The sequence below is a fragment of the Trichosurus vulpecula genome, chromosome 3 (assembly GCF_011100635.1).
Source record: "Trichosurus vulpecula isolate mTriVul1 chromosome 3, mTriVul1.pri, whole genome shotgun sequence".
Classification (NCBI taxonomy): domain Eukaryota; kingdom Metazoa; phylum Chordata; class Mammalia; order Diprotodontia; family Phalangeridae; genus Trichosurus; species Trichosurus vulpecula.
Window position 1 is genome coordinate 369,191,706 of NC_050575.1, and position 19,424 is coordinate 369,211,129.

At 36.4% G+C, this 19,424-nt stretch overlaps 1 protein-coding gene across 1 annotated transcript in view; it reads right to left on the bottom strand.

Moving 5' to 3' along the window:
* The window catches only part of CDH8 (cadherin 8), a 365,426-nt gene extending 347,882 nt beyond the window's left edge, over positions 1-17,544 (bottom strand). Inside the window, exons 1-2 of the mRNA XM_036750041.1 lie at positions 17,446-17,544; positions 16,741-17,035 (exon numbers count right to left, since the gene is read on the bottom strand). Coding sequence (XP_036605936.1) covers positions 16,741-17,035; positions 17,446-17,544 — 394 coding nt within the window. The remainder of the gene's footprint in view (positions 1-16,740; positions 17,036-17,445) is intronic.
* Positions 17,545-19,424: the final 1,880 nt, after the last annotated feature.

Consider the following 19,424-nt stretch of genomic DNA (forward strand, 5'->3'; position numbering starts at 1 on the left):
ATGATGGTAATTTACAAACCTGTGCTTAAAAAAAAAGTGTTCCTAGTGTACTTTTCTTCCCCCTGTGACTATCTATAACAGTTGAGAACTTCAAGATTGCCCTTATAAAAGTAGGAAAAGATGATAGGTTATGAAATATGATCAAGGTTTAGATAATCTGTTTCTGACTTAAAATACCTCAAAGTATTCTATTAAGAAAATTCCTAAGCCAGATTAACATGAATTAATTTTTCACATATAAGTGTATTTTCATCACAAATGAAAGTCACCTCTGTAGTACTATGAGAGATAAATAATTTTACATTTATTCATTTAAAAGAAAAAAATGTCAATAGTATCATGATTTTTATATTGAATCCCAATTATTGTCATCTAAAATACCAAGGTTCTGTAGAACTGAGTTTGCTAATTGCTGTAATATGTAATGGGCAGGTTAAAAAATTCCAATTCTTTCTGCCGCTATCACAGATGAACAAATTGAGTCCTAGAGAGGGAAATGACTTAATAACCATCAGATTAATTATACTAGGTAGAAGCTAGTCTCAGACTTGAGTTCTCTGACTCAAATTCCAAGCCATATTCCACTACACCTGGACTGAAAAAAAGAGGAATGTTTAGGGGAATATTGTTCATTCTCTAAATGGTAATTATTACTGGCCAATTATTCAAACTTCTGAAAATTAATTTAAATTATTCTGGATACTATTACAAAAATTATGTAGGACTCACAATAACACTAGAGAAATGTCAAAATTCTAGTCTTTAGGTGTTAGATACTAGAAGAGTAAGGATGTCTGTTGACCGGTCAGTAGAAGACATCCATGATGTAGAGGGAATGAGAAACCATATCATATGTGGATTATTTGAAGGAGCAGAGGTTGTTTTGCCTGGAGACGAGAATATTTTGTCTTGAGGGTTGAGCCCATTGAGAATTGATGACTATCTTCAAGTGTTTGAAAGCTTGTCAGATTGAAAACAAAGGGATTCAATTTATTTTTCTTGACCTTGGAAAGCCAGAAGTAGGATCAGTTGGTTCAAGCTATAATGAGGAAGATTTCAAATTGATATAAACAAAAATTTATAAACAATTAGAGCTCTACAGAAGGAGAATGGACTTTCTCAGATGAGATGAATTCTCAGCTACTAGAAACTTTCAAGTAAAGACTGATAGACTGCTTGTAGGTAGTGTTGTAAAAAATTCCTATTCAAGTATGGATTGGGCCAAATGATTTTGAAAGTCTCTTATAAAAGCAGAATCAATTGAGTAAATCAACCAAATTATCCCACTCCACCTCAGGTACGTGATAAAATGCTATACTCTGGCCCTCTAATAAGGTGGGAATTTGCCCAATTGAAATGAAGTAGTCAAAGGCATACCAATTAAGTATGAAAAAGCCATAATCAATTTAGCTGGATAAATTAGAATGATGTTTATAGGAAGGGAGAACATATTGGCTGAGGAAAAAGTCATGTCTTGTAGTTCTTGTATAAAATAGCAGGCCAATACAGAACCGAGAGATAAATAGCAATTCCACTGAGAGGTAATCGGGAGAAATTATTCCAACTAAACATTATAAGAAGTCATTGAAGGTTAGGGGGCAGGAAGGAGAAGACTACATTAGTTTATGTCTTAATCACTACCACCCACCCATACCATAGATTGGAGGACATTCAGAGTTCCATAGGACTCCCATCTTCTCTTTGGAATTATAGGAAAAATCTTCAGAATAGTTGTCAGTCATGTTGGTGAGCCAAAGACAGACTAGATACAGATTCTTGGCTCCCCAAGGTGTCTAGAAAAGTTGCAGCATTTGTATGGGGGAATTAATGGACATATGCTCTCTAAGCTTAAGCCCGTTTTCCAATGGACTCTGAATTTGTAGAAATGTGTAGCATAGAGCTTTAATGGGGATGTTTTGTACCAATTATTCCAACTGTATCATCTTAGTAAATATGCCTTATTAAAAGTCAAATAAATCTGCATAACTAATGGAAATATACCCATGATCTGGGTGGAAAGTTTACTTTTGAGTGCTCATGAGCTGCATCAATGGAAAAGAAGATTCCTTAACTCCTCAGGAATATACTTAGAATCCCAAGGGAATATTATATCTGTGTTCTGGGGCCCCTGTCTGGGACCATTGGGACAGTAATCTCAGAACACGTACTTCACTATGATTCTAAGTACTTTCGAATTCTAAGGCTCTCTCGGTCTATGATTCTTTTCTTTCAGATCATCAGTAACCTTGCTACCACCTGAAACTCCAGAAAACCTCAAGAGAATTTCCCCTAGAAAATGCATGTCTTTCATGTCCATGTTAAATGTTAGCACCCTAGTGCACAAGAGAAAAAACAAAAATCAAGTAATTTTCCTAGTTATGGAAGATATATTTTTGTTCACACGTATGTGCAATATTTGCCACCTCATTGGCACACTTTCTCTTGAGGTACCTAATTCTATTGTCAGACAATCATAATTATTAGGAAATAATTCTACATATTGAATTAAAGTATTTCTTCTTCTTCTCCTTCTTCTTCTTCTTTTCCTCCTTCTGATGAGGGCACAGTCTCTGGGAACTCCTTGCACCCTTGAACTCTCCTTGCATCTTCCCACTTGATCTGGCCTTGGCCTGAGGCTATAACCATTAAGCCCAAATGCCTACCTTGCCCAGTCCTCTATTGCCCAGCTGTTTCCCACCCTTAATCCTGTTTCCCATCCTTAAATCCTGTTTCCCATCCTTAATCCTGATCAAAATATCTATACCCTAGCTCTGTTACCCTAGCCCTTTATGGTCTGTCATTTCCACATAGCCTTCAGCTATTTCTCCCATCCTGGAGTCTGACCTCATCCCAGTCCCTTCAACCTCCTCCTTAGACTCCTCCTTAAGTCCCTCCCTAGACCCCTCCTCTGGTCACCCCAGACCACCCCTCAATCCCTCCCACAATCTTTGTGTATATAATCTCCATTTTGCCTCCATGAAGTTGGTCAGATCCAATCTAGCTCAGGTTGATCTGGCCCGCTTTCCTTACAGGTGTCGCAAGGGGTGGGATCTCTTGGGGCAGGCCCATGTGGCTAATTCTTAATAAACTTTATCTTTTCCCTTGGCTGAGAAAGCTTGAGTCGAATTCTTTCGGCAGGACCCGGTGTGTCAGTACTTTGGGGTGTCGAGCACCCCTCACCCCAAACCCTCTCATCACTTCCCCTTCTCTTCCTTCTCCTCTATCTCTCTTTGTCTCTCTCTTTTACACACACACACACACACACACACACACACACACACCCCTACGGAGTGCCCCCACTCCCCATAATGGAGTCTTTCCACTAAAATCAAGAACAAGTTCATCACTCCTTTAAATGATAATCCTTCATACAAACAAATTATATTCTCAGTATGCCTTCTATTTGTGATGTTAAACAACCCCAAACAACTGACATATGACCTAGTTTTAAATCCTCCAATTATCTTCGGTCTATAACCTCCTTCATTGTGAATTCTTTGCTTCTATTAAAGTAATTTAAGATTACGTTATATGGATTTTTTTTGTTTGTTTTGGTTTTTTGGTCTGTCATGTCACACTATAGATTCCTTAAGTTTGTAGACCACTAAAAGCTCTAGTCCTTTCCGCACAGACATTATCAAGACACACATCCCTAAAACCAGAATTTTAAACTGACTTTTTAACCAAGTGTAGTACTTTATTTTATCTTTGCAAAACTCTTCTATTTTTATTCAAAAGCTGTCAGATACCCATGTCATTATTACTTAAATTTATGTAAACTTTCTTAGACTGTAATGTTATCTTCTTTAGGCAGAATGTATACCTCACTCCACACCCTATTGTAAAGCTTGTGAGCCATAGATATTATAGCCTTTCAAATCAGGTAAAACTGCTTGAAACCAGCTGGTTTCCTTTTGAGAGTGTTTATTTCAATCCACATGATTTCCCACCCATGTTTTCCCTAAGAATTTCAATTTCATTCAAGCCTCTCTGAATCAAAGGAGACAAAAAATATAATCAAAATCCATCAAGAGTTTCTTTTTTCTTTTTCAATTTACATCTCTTTTTAAAATTCTATTGAATGCTACTGGGTTCATTTGAATTCTAGACCACTGACTGGAATAGAATCATAAACTCCAAATTAAAATGAAGAAATATGTTGAGATTAAGACTGTATGTAACTGAAAACGTATTTTAGTCTATTGAACTTCTGTGATAAAACTAAAAAAAAATTAAAAGAACTCTAAAAATTGAATCACTTAATTACTATTTTAACTTAATATCTGGGCATAAAATTCTCTGTGTATATTCTGGATGAAGTCTGGAACTGCATTGTCATGATTAGGCAATTAATTTAAACGTTTACCATGAGTGCATAAGATTTTAAGTGATACATAAAATTATACATTTTGTAGTTACTAGTTAATGTTTATATCATCCAGATAAACATAATTATTCTAGATAGATACTGTTTGGACTTTGGCTACATATTTAATGCAATGTGCTTTAACATATGGAGAATAGATAGATATATACATAGATATCTATCTATAGCTGTCTTATATCCTGTGTGTATGTATACATGCAGATACTTAGATATGTAGATATAGATGTAGCTGCAGATGCAGATATAGATATAGAAATAAATATAGCTTCATGTATTTTACCCATAGATATATTTATATATGTATATATATGTGTGTTTGTGTATGTTTTTAACCGTGGTAGATACATGCCCAAAACATCTAAAATAGAGTTGACCACATGGAGAGGACAGGGACATGCTTCTGTGAGACAGGAGATGTGTTACATTCAAGTACATTCTGCATTGGTTTGCCAAATGGTTGGGAGTTGCTTTTTTTTCATTGGCTGTAAACTTTCACTGGCTACAACTTTATATCTGCCTGACTAAGACATGGTCACTCTCTTTTCTGTGGTATGCAGGAGTGAAGGACATGTTTACTCACAGCAGGTACTGCATGCATACCATGAGGTAAAAGGAAAGAGCCTAAGGGTCACCTCCTTCCCCAGGCCAGCTGTCCCCAAGAAACACAGACTTTCAATTTTGGTCTTGTTTTGTTTGTTCTTTTCAGTTCTAAGCACAGAGAATAGGGTCCCAGACTTGAGATATCCTGCTCTGGAGATATTAGAGTCCAGGCTTCCATACTAATTGGTTCAACCAACCCAGCAAGTGATCCCTGAGAAGCCAGGGATGTATTTTGGACTTGGAGTTTGGTGTGACTAATGTTTTGTATTAACTATATTAAATTGTGAACCTTATCCCCTATGCTTCCCCAAAGACTCAAGCTGGGATTATGCTCCTGAGGTGTTGCGGAAATTTTTTTTCATTCTTGTTCTGGCCATACTTTTGAAGTAAATATTCCTTTGTAAAAGCCAATCTGACTGTTATATGGTTAAATGGATCTGTGGTGCTTGGATCAATAAAGTCTGAGGGCATACCAATCAGTGGAGGTTTGACACAAAGCCCAAGATAAGAGACCCCCTCAACCCTCTTCTGGATACTGGAGAACCATAAAGAAAGGGGGACAATGGTACACACTTGGCCATAGGCAGAGTGGGACAAGAGAATCACTTTGCTATTTACGTGCATATGTATGCACACACATATGTATGTGTGTCACATATGTATCACATGTACATAAACACTATATCTATATAGGCGACATAAATATATAATGTTTATATGTGTGTTTAGAATGCACATATACATGCACAGATATTCTGTGAGATATACTCCAGAAAACACTCAGGTATTCCTTCCAGTATTTTCACCAGGTGGTCAGAACTAAGCATGAGATACCCCCATGACTCAACTTAGGTCTATTTACTGCCTGGCTACATTCAAATGTGGAGGCAATACCGCCATAAGTTTTCAATTAGGGAGAGCAATAGGGACCTATATTGTTCAGACTTTGACATGAAGTCGTGGACACATGACCCTACCACTGGTTCTGTCTCTGTGTGGTATATTTTTTTCCTGCCTTATGTGGCACCATGCCTGGTACATAGTGAGTACTTAATAAATGTTCATTCCTTAATTATTAGAAATGGAATGAACCAGATGAACTAGACTATGATCTTGTGAGCTCAAGAGGTTGAGGGAGCCACAGAAATCTGAGGGTTGAGTCTATGACAGTTTGTCGGCAAGCAAGTTTGGTCTGCCAGCCAACCCAGAGGTGCAATTAAGACCTGGCCAGGTATTAGACTGACCTTCAAGCTAATATGTCAGGTCCTACAAGGTCTTGTCTATTGGCTCTGCCACTTTTGTAAAAGAACTTGATTTGATAAATGATTTGTAGCAGTTACTTTAAAAAGTTAAATCCACTCTATTCAAGGAACAAGATGGTATGGAGAGACTCTGCTCCTCTTAGGGGTGGTATGAGTTATTCCTCTGTTCTTGCTATATCTCCTCAAGGAATATCCTTTTATAAAAATTAATTGTTCTTAACTGGATACATGATTCTAGGGCACTACTAAATGGTATCAATTTTGTTGAGGACATATTAATGGCATTGGTTAGAAGATATTGAAGTGATAATTGCTGATTTCAGAAACAACATACCAGAATGGAGGCTTGAGTCAATCGCATTAGAAATACACTCCTAGAGCTTCCATATGGGCTACATTTATAAACAGAAGTATAATGTATATTACATATGTATAGATGTATATGCCTATGTGTATATGTGTCTGTGTACATGTATACATCCACATATGTATGAGTGTACATATAAACAGAAATGGATTTCTATTAATTTAGACATGTATGGGCTGTGTACAGACACATACAGGTATATATATATATACAAATAAATATATACATAAGAATTTACAGATATAGAGGGTTTTAAACTATTAAAGATTAAAACTACACTAGCAATTTGAAATCATAGAAATATAGAGAAATAGATGATAGGTAGATGGACCAATGAATAAATAGATGCATATAACATACATTCACCTATTGTGTATATATTTGTATACATATCTTCAAACAAATATGTGAATTCATCAGTTTATATATTCCCTTCAAAAACAATGCAATCATAACCCCTCTCTGCTTTCTCATCTTGTTTGACTCCTGTCTGTGGTCTTCTCTGTTATGTTTCCACAAATAGTTGATTCAGTTTTTAGGGCCCTTCCTCCCTTTCTCCTGACATCATGAGAAGAGGAGTGGTACACCTGTGTATCAATGTTATCTCTCACCCTCACTCATGCCATGTGACTACATCATCTTCTTTGGGATCATTATGACGCATTTCCTTGTTGACATCCTTTACTCAAATTCTTCTTTGAAATTTCTTGTTATATATTGCAGCCTGCTCGCACATTCCATGTTCCTCTCCATTATCCTATGTGTGATACTCATTTTAATTCTTTAGGGATTGTAGTGTTGCATGATTCATCATCACAAAACGATGCTGGTGTCCTGCAATGGGCAGAGGAGTTTATAGCTGATTTTCTTTTGTTTTTCTTTATCATGTTAATCTGGTAGGTTTTGCAGCTTTATTGATGTGTTTTCAGGGGAGCTTAACTCCTCTAGGTCCCCTCCCAATGCCATCTTCTCACAGTTCTCTCCTCATTGGGTCACTGAGGTTAATATACTTGTCCTCAGACACACAGCCAGAATATGTTAGAGGCGGAATTTAAACATAGATGTTTTCAACTCTGTGGCCACATCTCTATACATCATACCACTAACGTAGTCATAGCACAAATAATTTTGTTCTGCTATATGTTGAATGCATTTTAAGACACTTTGTACAGTATGAGAAAGCAACGTTATTTCAGAAAAGAAGAGTAGAAAAGAGTAAATAAAGTAGATAAGACCATATAGAAAGTTCTTTCTTGATCAATAAAAGTAAGACCTAAGATTCCTTCTCTTGTGTTTTATTCATGGGGCTACTCTGTCTTCTCATAAATTGAACCAATGATTTGTGCCTCTCTGTATGTCTCTTTCTATGTGTCTCTCTCCATCTGTCTCTGTCTCTTTCTCTGTTTCTGTCTCTGTCTTTTCCTGTTTATCTCTTTTGCTGTTATGTGTAGTACAGGGTTGTTTTTGGTTTTTAATGCTTAAAATTGAAATAAATAAAATCTAGTTAAAATAAATAACTGAAAGAAATACTAAATTTTAGTTAGAGGTTGATGGGAAGAAAGCTGCATTTTTCCCGTTCAGGTTCATGGATTCACAGAAATCTGTCATTAGTTGACTTGGGAGCCCATGTACTCCAGGTTAAGAAACTGCTTTAGATGAAGATGGGATCAACAAGTTCAACAACTCTTTCTCTATTGTTTTTTCTCACTTTAGTCAAAGGTTACATTTCTGAATGGTCACACTGTAGCTGAATGGAAGTAGCTGAGGGAAGTCAAAGTGACATAACTGCCTCAGCCCCAAACCTAGGTGTTAATTGACACTCACAGCTATTGTTAATATCATGGTCCCTATTATAATAAAGATTCTGTCTTGGAGTCATCACTCAGCATTTCAGCTTTCTCATGATAGCAATGGGAATGTCAAAGTTCAGAACTAAATAAAATTAAACAGCAATCGTTTTTTGGTAATGGCTACAACAAAAACACATTAAAACTAACAATCACCAAAAATGCTCACATCCTCTTCTTTAGCTGTAACTGATTCAAGTATCCTTTCAGTGACTGTAATAGTAATTAAGGTGGGACTTTTTGCTTTTCTTCTCTTAAGTGCCTTTAATGTTTCTGGCCTTTGTTTGAATGGGGCAGATAAATTGGGATCTTTTGGTCTTGGTTATTTCTCAGCACAGAGACAATTGGGAGTCATTGATTTGTATATGATGTGATACTGGGGATAGGGAACTTTCCCACACCCAGCCTAGGTGAGGACAGAGCACTCAGGGCTCTGAACAGGATATAATTGAGGCTTGGCTTTTGACTTTTGGGGCACACTCATGGAAGGAGTGTTGAGACTCTGGGCAAGCTGCAAACTGCCCCCCAGGTTTGCAACCCATTGGTTCTTCTCTGGTAACTATGAATTGTGATTTGAATCAGACATGGTCTGTCTGTTGATGTTTGTAATTTCTGTTTGTATTTGCTCTGAAGTTCAGGGTGCTGGCTTTCCCCCCTGAACTAAGTGAATGATATTTGTATGTTTGATTAAATGGAAATTGTTAACCCCTTAAAGTTACTTTCCTTAGTAAAGCAGATCAAAGAACTTGTGTTGGCAGCTTTCTGGGTTCTGGTTGTTGGTGGATCTTATACCCTCACTGCAGCTGCAAGCAAGATTGTTACTACAGTGACCCAACCAGAAGGCATAAAATACTGAACCATATACAGTTATTAGGACAATGCACCATACCTATATGTTTGAGAATTCAGAAGATAATCAACTCAAGTCCACATGCATTTGTTAAGCTATAATGTGTGACTCCTATGTTGGCCAATGGAATTTGTATCTTCCAAAGATTCTCGTTAGCACAAAGTCCAAATAGAATATAAATTTATTCTCAATGATTAGATCCTCTCAATGTTCCTATTATTTAGTAACACCACACTGATTATGTGAAGCTTCAAAACATTGAGTCTCCTAGATGAGATAAGTAATTACTCAAAGTTCAACTTAATTATTACCATAACAAAAACCCAAGCGGTTGAAGCTTGCCTACTGAGCTGGAGGGACAAGCCATAGAGCTGCTTCATCAGTACATGTCTCTTGGACAGATCCTACATATGGATCATAAGACTGGACCCAAATTTGAACAGCAGGAGGAGAACAGCTTTTGGGGACCCGTGAAGTGATTTTAATGATCCCAAATTTTCCCCTAACATTGACATTTTTTCTGGTCATGCTGGATGCCTGTGAGCTATGCACAAAGACATTCTCCAAAGAAGTAAAGTCATGTATCATCCAAAGAGCAAACCAGGGAAGGGACTGTAGTAGAGGGAGGAGTCTACAACATATTTCCAACAAATACTTTTTATAGGAGAAGCAGTATAACAGATTTCATAAAATTGTCTGACTAGAAAAGTCATATTTATCTAGTAAGAGCAAGGGATAAGTGATGAACAGCTCCCACACTTCATTAGTGTCCCTCCAATGCAAGAAATGAGAGCATCTGGCAATTCTGTGGAGGATTTATAGGAAAATATGGATGAGACACTCAAATAATAAAAACAAGAGTCATAACAACATTGAGACAGATGTCATGGATTGAGAACTGAGTCAAGAAGTTACAATCTCAAGTCTTTTCTTTGGTATATGGTGACAGCTAGGGCCTCCTAGTATCTGAGTAAACTCACTAAGACCATTAGTTGTAGAAGTGGTGCTAATCTGCAATATTAGATGGAGTTTCCTTTTTGGAAGTTTTCTTAACAATGACATCTCAAGGGCAGCTCAAATAACAACATCAACAAGGGCCATGTATATACAATAGCACTTTCAGGCTGGCAAAGTGTTTTACATGCTGGTTGAGTGGCGAATACCTCTACTTTTGAAGGAAGTACCCACATTGATGTGATCACAGACCTATCAAAGTTGTTTATTTTTTTCAAGGTCCTTGGTATAAAGCCTGATAGATGGCCCTGGGGATATAAAAATGGTGACTCAAGTATTGATAGTGCTTTAAGTTTTTCTTAGAGATCTTACCTTCTAAGAACATGGATATAAGAAATGGAAGGAGGAGTTTTGTTTCCACAGAATTAAAGGTGTGCTTCCCTGCCCTCCCCCACCCCAGCTTTAGCAGAGACCAGGCCTCAAGGTCAGTCAGGTGAGAGGTCAGAGGCTTGTATGCGTGTGCATGCTTTTTGAGAAGGCAGTCTGGGGAATTAGAGAGGCCAAACCCACTTGAACCAGTTCAAGCTTATCTAGGGTCTGGTCTTGGTCAAGAATCCAGGCCTACTGATTTGCATAATTTGCATATGTTAAAGAGGGAAAGTAGGGGAAGTAAAAGAATATAGTTTAATCCTAAACCAAGACAAGGAAAATCTAATTAACTTCACTTTTGCTTCTGTATCCTTATTATCCTACCTGTATAAACTGTATAACCTAGGAAAACTATGTAAAAAATAAAGATTATAAACTAACCATAACTCTAGCAGGAGTGGAGGGAATGGTTACCCCTGCTCCTGCAGCTATATCAGTGTGAGTGTTCCTGTGAGCACTACACCTGCTTTCTCGAGGAGCGTAATAAAATGCCTTCCTCTACCCACTCTGGTCCTGAGTTCTTTGGGTGAGAATGGGCAAATCACATGGATTTTCCTAAGGTCAAGTGAAGGGAAGCAATAGGTAATGGAAGCTTGCTGGGCTTACTCCTGGATCTTGTCTTGGGGTGTCCTGTGATCCCCACTGCGGTATTAAGAGAGTTACCACTCCGGATTCCCTTGGGGAACCCTGTGGTCTACACAGCCTTCTTAAGGGGGCATCGCTTGGGACTTCCGGCTCTGTCTCGGGAGCCTTGTGATCTTACCGCTGCCCTAAGGGGCCATCACTGGGGTCTTCCTTAGGGTCTGACCCCTAGGAGACCCTGTGATCCCCACAGATTAAGGGGTGGTTACCACTTGGTCTTCCTCTGGGAGTCCTGTGATCTGTACAGCCTTCCCTAGGGATTATCACAGGGTTCTTCCTCAGGACTTTGGCCCTGCCTAGGAAGTCCAATGATCCCCAAAGCTGTGTGTTCTCACAATTTGGGGAAGTCCAGTGATCCACAAAACCACACTTCTCACATGGAGAAGTAGGCACTAGAAGTTTCATTTTCCCCATATTGCAGATTAGAAAGGTGAGGCTCAGCTTCTGGAATAAGGGAGTCTTGCTTTTTGTATTTGTATCTCTAGTATTTAGCATGGTGCTTGGAAAAGAGTCAGTGCTTAATAAATGATTGCTCATCCAACCATCCATCCATCCATTCATTCATTCATTCAATCATTCATATAAGGAGCCAAAATTCAACTAAGGTTTCCTGTCTAGAAGATTAGTTTTCTGTCCCTTATGCTACACCACCTCACTGAGAAAATATGATAATGTCTCTGAACTCAGGAACCTTATACTCTAATGAGGAGTAGAGACTATAAGGTAAGGAAGCAAACTTTAAACATGAGCTTCATGACTCTTTCCTAATTTTATTTAGCTGAATCACTTTTATCCCTTTTGCGTTTCTGTGAATTGGGTAGGGTTTTTGGTTGGTTGGTTGGTTTAGTTTGGTTTTCTTCCTAGTAACTAGAAAAGAAAAACAACCACATCTGAAACAAGATTCATATTACATCTATGTGACTCATAATTAGAAAGTGATTAACATCTTAAACCCATTTTTTGGTGAAAGGAACTGGCATTCGAGCCAAAGATGCATATACCAATTTCATTTGGAGTGACTGGTAGATAATAAATCTGAGGAAAACATAATTGGAAAGCAAAACTCAGCTCTGCTATACCAGCACCCTTGCTCAACAATTAAATGCAAAGAAGACTACACAAAATAAATTATTTTACTGTACAAAGGTACAGTATTTCTGTAAATGATATTGCTGGAATTTTCTTCCATGAAAATTGTGTCTCTAAAATTTTAAATGTATTTCTAAAATAATTAGCTGCCGTTTAGGCACCTATAAGTATATATTTTGTCCTGCAAGTTTATAAATTGAAGACAATTGTTAGAAATCAGATGTATTTCAATTTAATATTGGCAATTTTTAGAATTAGAATTATTTCTGGGGTGTGTGTGTGTGTGTGTGTATGTGTGTGTGTGTGTGTGTATGTGTGTGTGTATAAAGAAATGCATATATATTCTCTTGGCATCCCTAGAGCTTATTCGCTTGGCATTTCTGAGAGGGGAGAGAAGAAGAAACAATTAAAGAAAAAGATGGGGAGAAGATGCCAAAGTGAGAAGAAAGGAAGAGGAGAGAGAGAAAAATATGCTAGCTGCTGACATTTATCATCATATTCCCCTTCATGAGATATTATGAGATATTAAAGTAATAATTTATTGGCATGAGTAAAATAGTGATTTTTTAAACCCACATTACCATAGCTAGATACCAGATATGGTTGTGCAAGTGTTTGTACAGAAATCTTTAGAGAGAACCTGAAAAACTTTGATTCTTATACCCAGATTAAGCTTCTCTAAAACTAACATCTGAATTATGTTTCTATTTATTTGCTTATTTGTTTAGCTTGTGTTTATAGTCTCAGGGATTGTTATGAATGCAAAGTTTCTGAAAAATAAAAAGGAAACTCAAAATTCATTATAGTGAATAGAGCACCAGGCCTGTCAGGAAGACCTGAATTCAAATTTTGCCTCAGACACTAACAAGCTGTGTGACTCTGGACAGGTCATTTAATGTTGATTGACTTAGTTTTCTCATCTGTAAAATGAGCTGGAGAAGGAAGTGGCAAACTACTCCAGTGTCTGTCAAGAAAACCCTTATCAGACACAAGTGAATAACAACAAAAAATTTGCTTATAACATTTCTATTTATTAATTATTTTAACCATATCATGAAGTTTTTTGGGATAGAGCACCAACCCTGGAGTCAAGAAGACCTGAGTTCAAATGTGGCCTCAGATACTTACTAACTATATGACCATGGGCAAGTCACTTAACCCTGATTGCCTCCAAAAATAAAATAAGATAAAAAGAGGTAATCTAATAAAATGATACAGCTGCCACATAGCATTTTTATTTATTTGTTCTTTTTTAAAAATCTTTTCCTGGGCATGCAAGTGCCTTAAAATTCACATAGGTCTTTCCTTTTCCATGCATATTTATTGTATATATTAATTGGATACACCCAGCACTAGTTGGCTCTGAGCAAGTTTATAATTACGTTATTAAAAAACAGGTTTTCCAGGAAGATTTATGTTTCAAAATATAACATAAAACTCTCTTTAGCCAATATGCACTTAAATCATGAAGGCCTGAACAATACACTGAGAACTCCAGTGGCTCCTGAAGCTTCAGTTGGTGGTAAAGTGGTAAATTGGATTTCGAGCCTGAAGATTTCACTTTGACTCCTGGCTTTGCCATCTGCTACCCATGTAACTTTGAACAAGTCACTTAACTTTTCATGGTTTCCTCATCTGTTACAACAATAACAACAGCAACAGAATTGTAGTATGTGATCTCTAAGATCCTTGCCAGTTCTCAAATTATATGGGATCACCATGCCAACTGCCACTATTATGCCCTCCTTTCCATCAGCAATGAGCTCCTTCTCTGGCTGTATTTTAATTTTTCTGTCAGCACCTACTCTTTTCCTCACCCCTCTAAATCATTTGCCGGACCACTGCTTCAGCTTTCTTATTTGCAAACTGAAACTATTACACAAAAGAACAAAAAAATATCTAGAGATGGTAAAGACTTTACAGAATCATGTAGTCTAACTCTTATCTTATTCATAGGGAAATTGAGGCCCAAATAGGTAAAGTAAGCTACTTGAGGTTTATATATTTGCATAAAAAAGAAGTTATTTCTTGGATAGGAAATGCCAGACATTAAAATGGAGCTGTCCACAGCTGAAATTCATTTGGAATTTCTAGGGAGTGAGGATTAACGTCAAATGCTGAGGATATTGTTGGCTATCACATTATGCAAATTAAATGGGAAATTACACATACATACAAATACATGTGTGGATATTTCCTATGCTCTCAAACCTATGTGATACCTGACTAGTGGATTTAGATCTGACCTTACTTTGAACTTGCCAGTTTTCCCCTTTGAATCTTGACCTCTTTTGCTTCCATATTTGGGGTATACCGCCTATCTCTGGCCATTGTCTGATGATAACCTTTTGAGAAGGAAGATTGTTGTCTCAATTGATTTGCCCCCTGCTTCTTGTCCCTTGCTACCAGAACTATTAATGTTAGCACTGCCCACTATACCTATCCAGTAAAGATTATTCTGCTAAATTATGTCCTGCTCCATGAGAGGCCGTTAGAAATAGTTTCTAAAGAGATCTGTCCTTGGGCCCATATGGGAAAAGGTCAAGAGGAAAAATTCAAGGTCACGAAGGTTACTAGTATCTACTCCAACTTTTAGTTTATTCAGGTTTCCTGACTCCAGCTACATTAAAAAAAAAAAGCCCATCATGGGCTGATGCTATGTCTTTATTTTAACCTCAAATTTAGAATTAAAGTAAACCAAAAGGGAAACTTTATAATTCAATACATACAAATATATATATATATATATATATATATATATATATATATATATATATATATATATACAAATTACATGTGTATAAAGTATATATAGAGAAAAGGTATGATTAGTGCTAATTATGATGCCATTGTGTCCTTAGAATATTATATGCCATCAACAATCATTTCACATTTTCGAGTTTAGGCTCCACAAATAGATCATAAACATCTAAAGATCAAGGATTATCTGTTATATTTCTGCTCCCTCCACCCTCACAATACCTAACTCTAGCAGCCTAGGCCATAGAAAATTAATAAATTACTGATTGCTTCTTGATTGGTGAAATGCCAATGTATCCCTTTGCCTATGTCACACTTTGACTCAAAAATCATCAGGGACTTTCCATTTCCTAGCCATTAATTTTTTTTGATATTGAAAATCACACTTAAGACCTTGTATAATATGCTTCCAAACTCTCTTTCCATTCTTATTGCATACTATGTATGCCCCCTTTGGTATTCCATGTTCTAGACAACGCTCATTTGTTCTACATCTATTCTTCCCCTGACTATTCCTACCTTTGTTTTTTGAGGTCCCTCCCTTCCTTCTGCATACTACTTTTACATACAACATCTCCTCCATGATGCCTTTCCCGAACCACTGGATAAAGGTGATTTGTCTCATCCTAAATTCATTATGTACCTTCCCTTTGCCCTTACTGAACATTCTTTTCCACAACCCACACTTCTCCTTGAGAATGATGCCTATGTGGCATCACGTCTATGTTTGTAACTCCATTAATTGACATGGGACTTTGCAGATAATGAATATTTATTGAGTCAAATTGAATTAAATACCTACTATTACTTTGCTACCCACACAGTAAGGGGTTCTTCTACAATTATGCTATTTATTTGTTCTATATCGAATTTAGTTTTCTTTTATTTTGAATATGAATGGCTTTTGAAATCAACAGATCCTGCTGTTATGTATTTAAAAGGATTCCCTTTAATTTGACTTTTGGACTCAAGTTGGCTTGCCATTTTGAAGTAAAGTTAAAATAATATGAAAGATATTCAGAAGGTAGTTTACCTACTCACTGGCCTAAAGCCACTGTTAATTGACTAATCTACTTTCCTGTATCTAATCTACAACTCAGTCTCCTGTTTTGGGATTATAGCATTTCAATGTAGACTTTTTCTCCAAGTGTAGAAGAGCTACATCTGCATGTGAATATACACAAACAAATAATTAACCAGCAAGCAAATATCAATAGGATTAGCCTAGCATGTTGGAACAAATCTTGATAAATCCTCCTCAGTAACAATACCCTAACTGCACCACCACAAGTAGAATATAAATTCAGCCTTTAGAAGTATTGTTGTGTAAGGAAAGATATTTTAATATAACTGTTAGTCAGCTACTATTATTGGGGGACTAAAGCTATTGAGCTGCCAATGGAACTTAGGCCAAGAAAAAGGGAATTTGAAAATGCAAATTGTAGAGAAGATAGTCATAAATATATTTTACCCATCAACACACCCTTGCTGATGCAAGAAGCTATTTTAATGGGTGACTTTTAATAGCTCTTTGTACTTCCATGCATACATACCCAAAATGGACATCTCTGGAACAGTAGCATGATATGGTCCATTAAGAAACTCCGGTGCATTGTCATTGATATCTTGAACTTTAATAATGAATTCGGAAGGAGGCTCCAGAGGTTTGTTTGTATCCCAATCGACTGCTTGAGCTGTTAGCGTGTATTCAGCCTTTTCCTCACGGTCAAGTCTTTTTATAGCATGAATATCTCCTGTTATGTCATTGATCTGAAAGATAGTCCCAGCTCCATCTCCCGATAGAATGTACTTGATTTTTTTGCTTCCAGGATCCAAGTCAGTGTGGAGCTAAAATGAAAAATTAGTATTTTGTTAGTGAGGAAGCAGCATCCTTGCTCTGTAGCAACTTAATCATGCATTTCTTCAGTTATCTTTTTTGTACTTTAAACTCAGTTTCAGTAATCCCTATCTCAGTTTATGTGCACAAAGAGACCATGCATTTACAAATGCATACTAATGCATAGTAATCAAAATGGAGCGTAATCATCAGCACCTAATGAGCCAGCCTATTTAAAAAGCAGTTGTATATATATATATTTCAATTTTTTCCCCTTAAATATGAATGTCTTTTGAAGAGTAAACATTCCATCCAAATAGTTGATTGGTATCTCTACTTAACTAGGTCACAGTTTCTCACATTATTGTCTTTGATCTGACTTTTACCAGGTCAGGCTTTTTTCCCAATCACTTTCACTTGCCCCTGTTTGGGAAAAAAGAAGATAGGCCATAGCCTGAAATTCCACTGGGTGTTGTAGCAAAAGGTTGTCTTCATAAACTATGTTAGTAATTGAAACCATTGCTCAAATACACATATAAAGAGTTCAGACCAGTTGCTTAACCAGTCCTTAAAGCTAAAATTGTCTTTCCCTGGCATTCAAAATCTCAACAAGAAAAGAAACAAAAATTGTGTGTGGAAGCATCTTAATTCAAAATACAACCTTCCCTCAGAGTCCTTTTTTTTTTTTTAATTCCAAACAGACCTCTTTTTTTCCCTCTCATTTGAAATTTTGTTTAGGGCTTCAATAAATAAGAAGAAAGGGTTATCTAAATAACAAAGAAAGACTCCAGATATATTCTAATATATTTTATTTTGGATTTTTTTCCCCTTAAACTCAATCATCAGGTCACATCAAATATTTATGGAATCTTAAAACGTATACTTTTCTTTTATTGTATTAAATTTATTAACAAGAACAAATATTGAAATGTTACTTTATCTTAATGAGTATGGGATTATAATTCATTTAATAGGATATTAATCCTAATTTATGATCATTTTAATTTATGTACATATTTAACGTGTCCATTAGCATTTTTATTAAAAAGAGAATTTGAATAATACATCTCTAATGGAGGGTTTCCATTCACATACAAGACATTCCTAGTACATAAAAATAGTTTAGGATCCAGATTAATATACTAGCTGCTTCCTCTTAACAACTGAACAATTTAAATTGGTTTAGGATTCATTTGCATTTATCCTGGTGATGCTAGAGAGGATGGACTATTGTCTTCAAATCTTTCAATACTACCTGCCACTGTCATGATTGGGAGATGTTAGTTTTGAAACTCAATTTAGATTTTGAGTGCTATGATACTGCAAATCTCTCTCAATCAGAATTATGAAACTGAAGCCCTTGAGAGGTGATGTTTGCACATAATTCTGAAGTAGAACTATGTCAGAATAATGCTACATGTGCCATTTTGTTTTGCACATCACAAGATTTTAATTCAGAAGACTGTACAGTAGAAAACTTTCAGTTCTTTGACCCAATATATTTGGGGGGTGGGAGGAGAGGACAGAGTGGGTTGGGGAAGGTAAGTAAACAATTTTAAACATATTTTCTGTCATCTTATGATCTGCAAATCCTTTTTTACCTCAAAAAAGAAAACTGAGCTTGAAAACACTGTGAAAGTGATAGCAAAGTTGTAATGATGATCAACTGTGAAAGAATTGGCTACTCTGGTCAATACAATGATCCAAGACAATTCCAAAGGACTCATAATGATATGAATGCTATCCACCTCTAAAGGGAGAATTGATGAATTCTGCAAATTGAAGTATAATTATCTCACTTTATTTTTATTGCTTTTTACTGAAATATAGCTAACATGGAAATATGCTTTGCATGAGTTCACATGGATAATTGATATATTGCTTGCCTTCTCAGTGGGTGGAGGAGGGGTGGGAGGGAGAGAATTTGAAATTCAAAATTTAAGAAGAAAAGAATGTCAAAAATAAATAAATAATAAATTTGACATTAAAAAAAAAAACACTGAAAACTTGAAAACATCCTAAAAACACTGTCTACATAAGTTTTCAATGCAATTACTCACTTACATACTTTTTTTTATTCTATAAATTAAAAATAATTTTTTTTAAAAGACATAGTATGGTATAGTGCATGCATAGAGTGCTGGACTTGGAATCAGGAAGATAAAGATTAATGTGATGCACCCAATGGCACCCTAGTAGCCTGCCTCAATACTTTCTAGCTGTGTGACTATATGCAATTCACTTAGCCTCTTTAATGTTCTCATCCAGAAAATGGAAACAATAATACCTACAATTTATACCTCACAGGGTTGTTGTAATCCTCAAACAAGATAAGGAAAGTAAGTTGTTGTTCACTTGTTTTTCAGTTGTGTCTGACTCTTCGTGACCCCATTTGGGTTT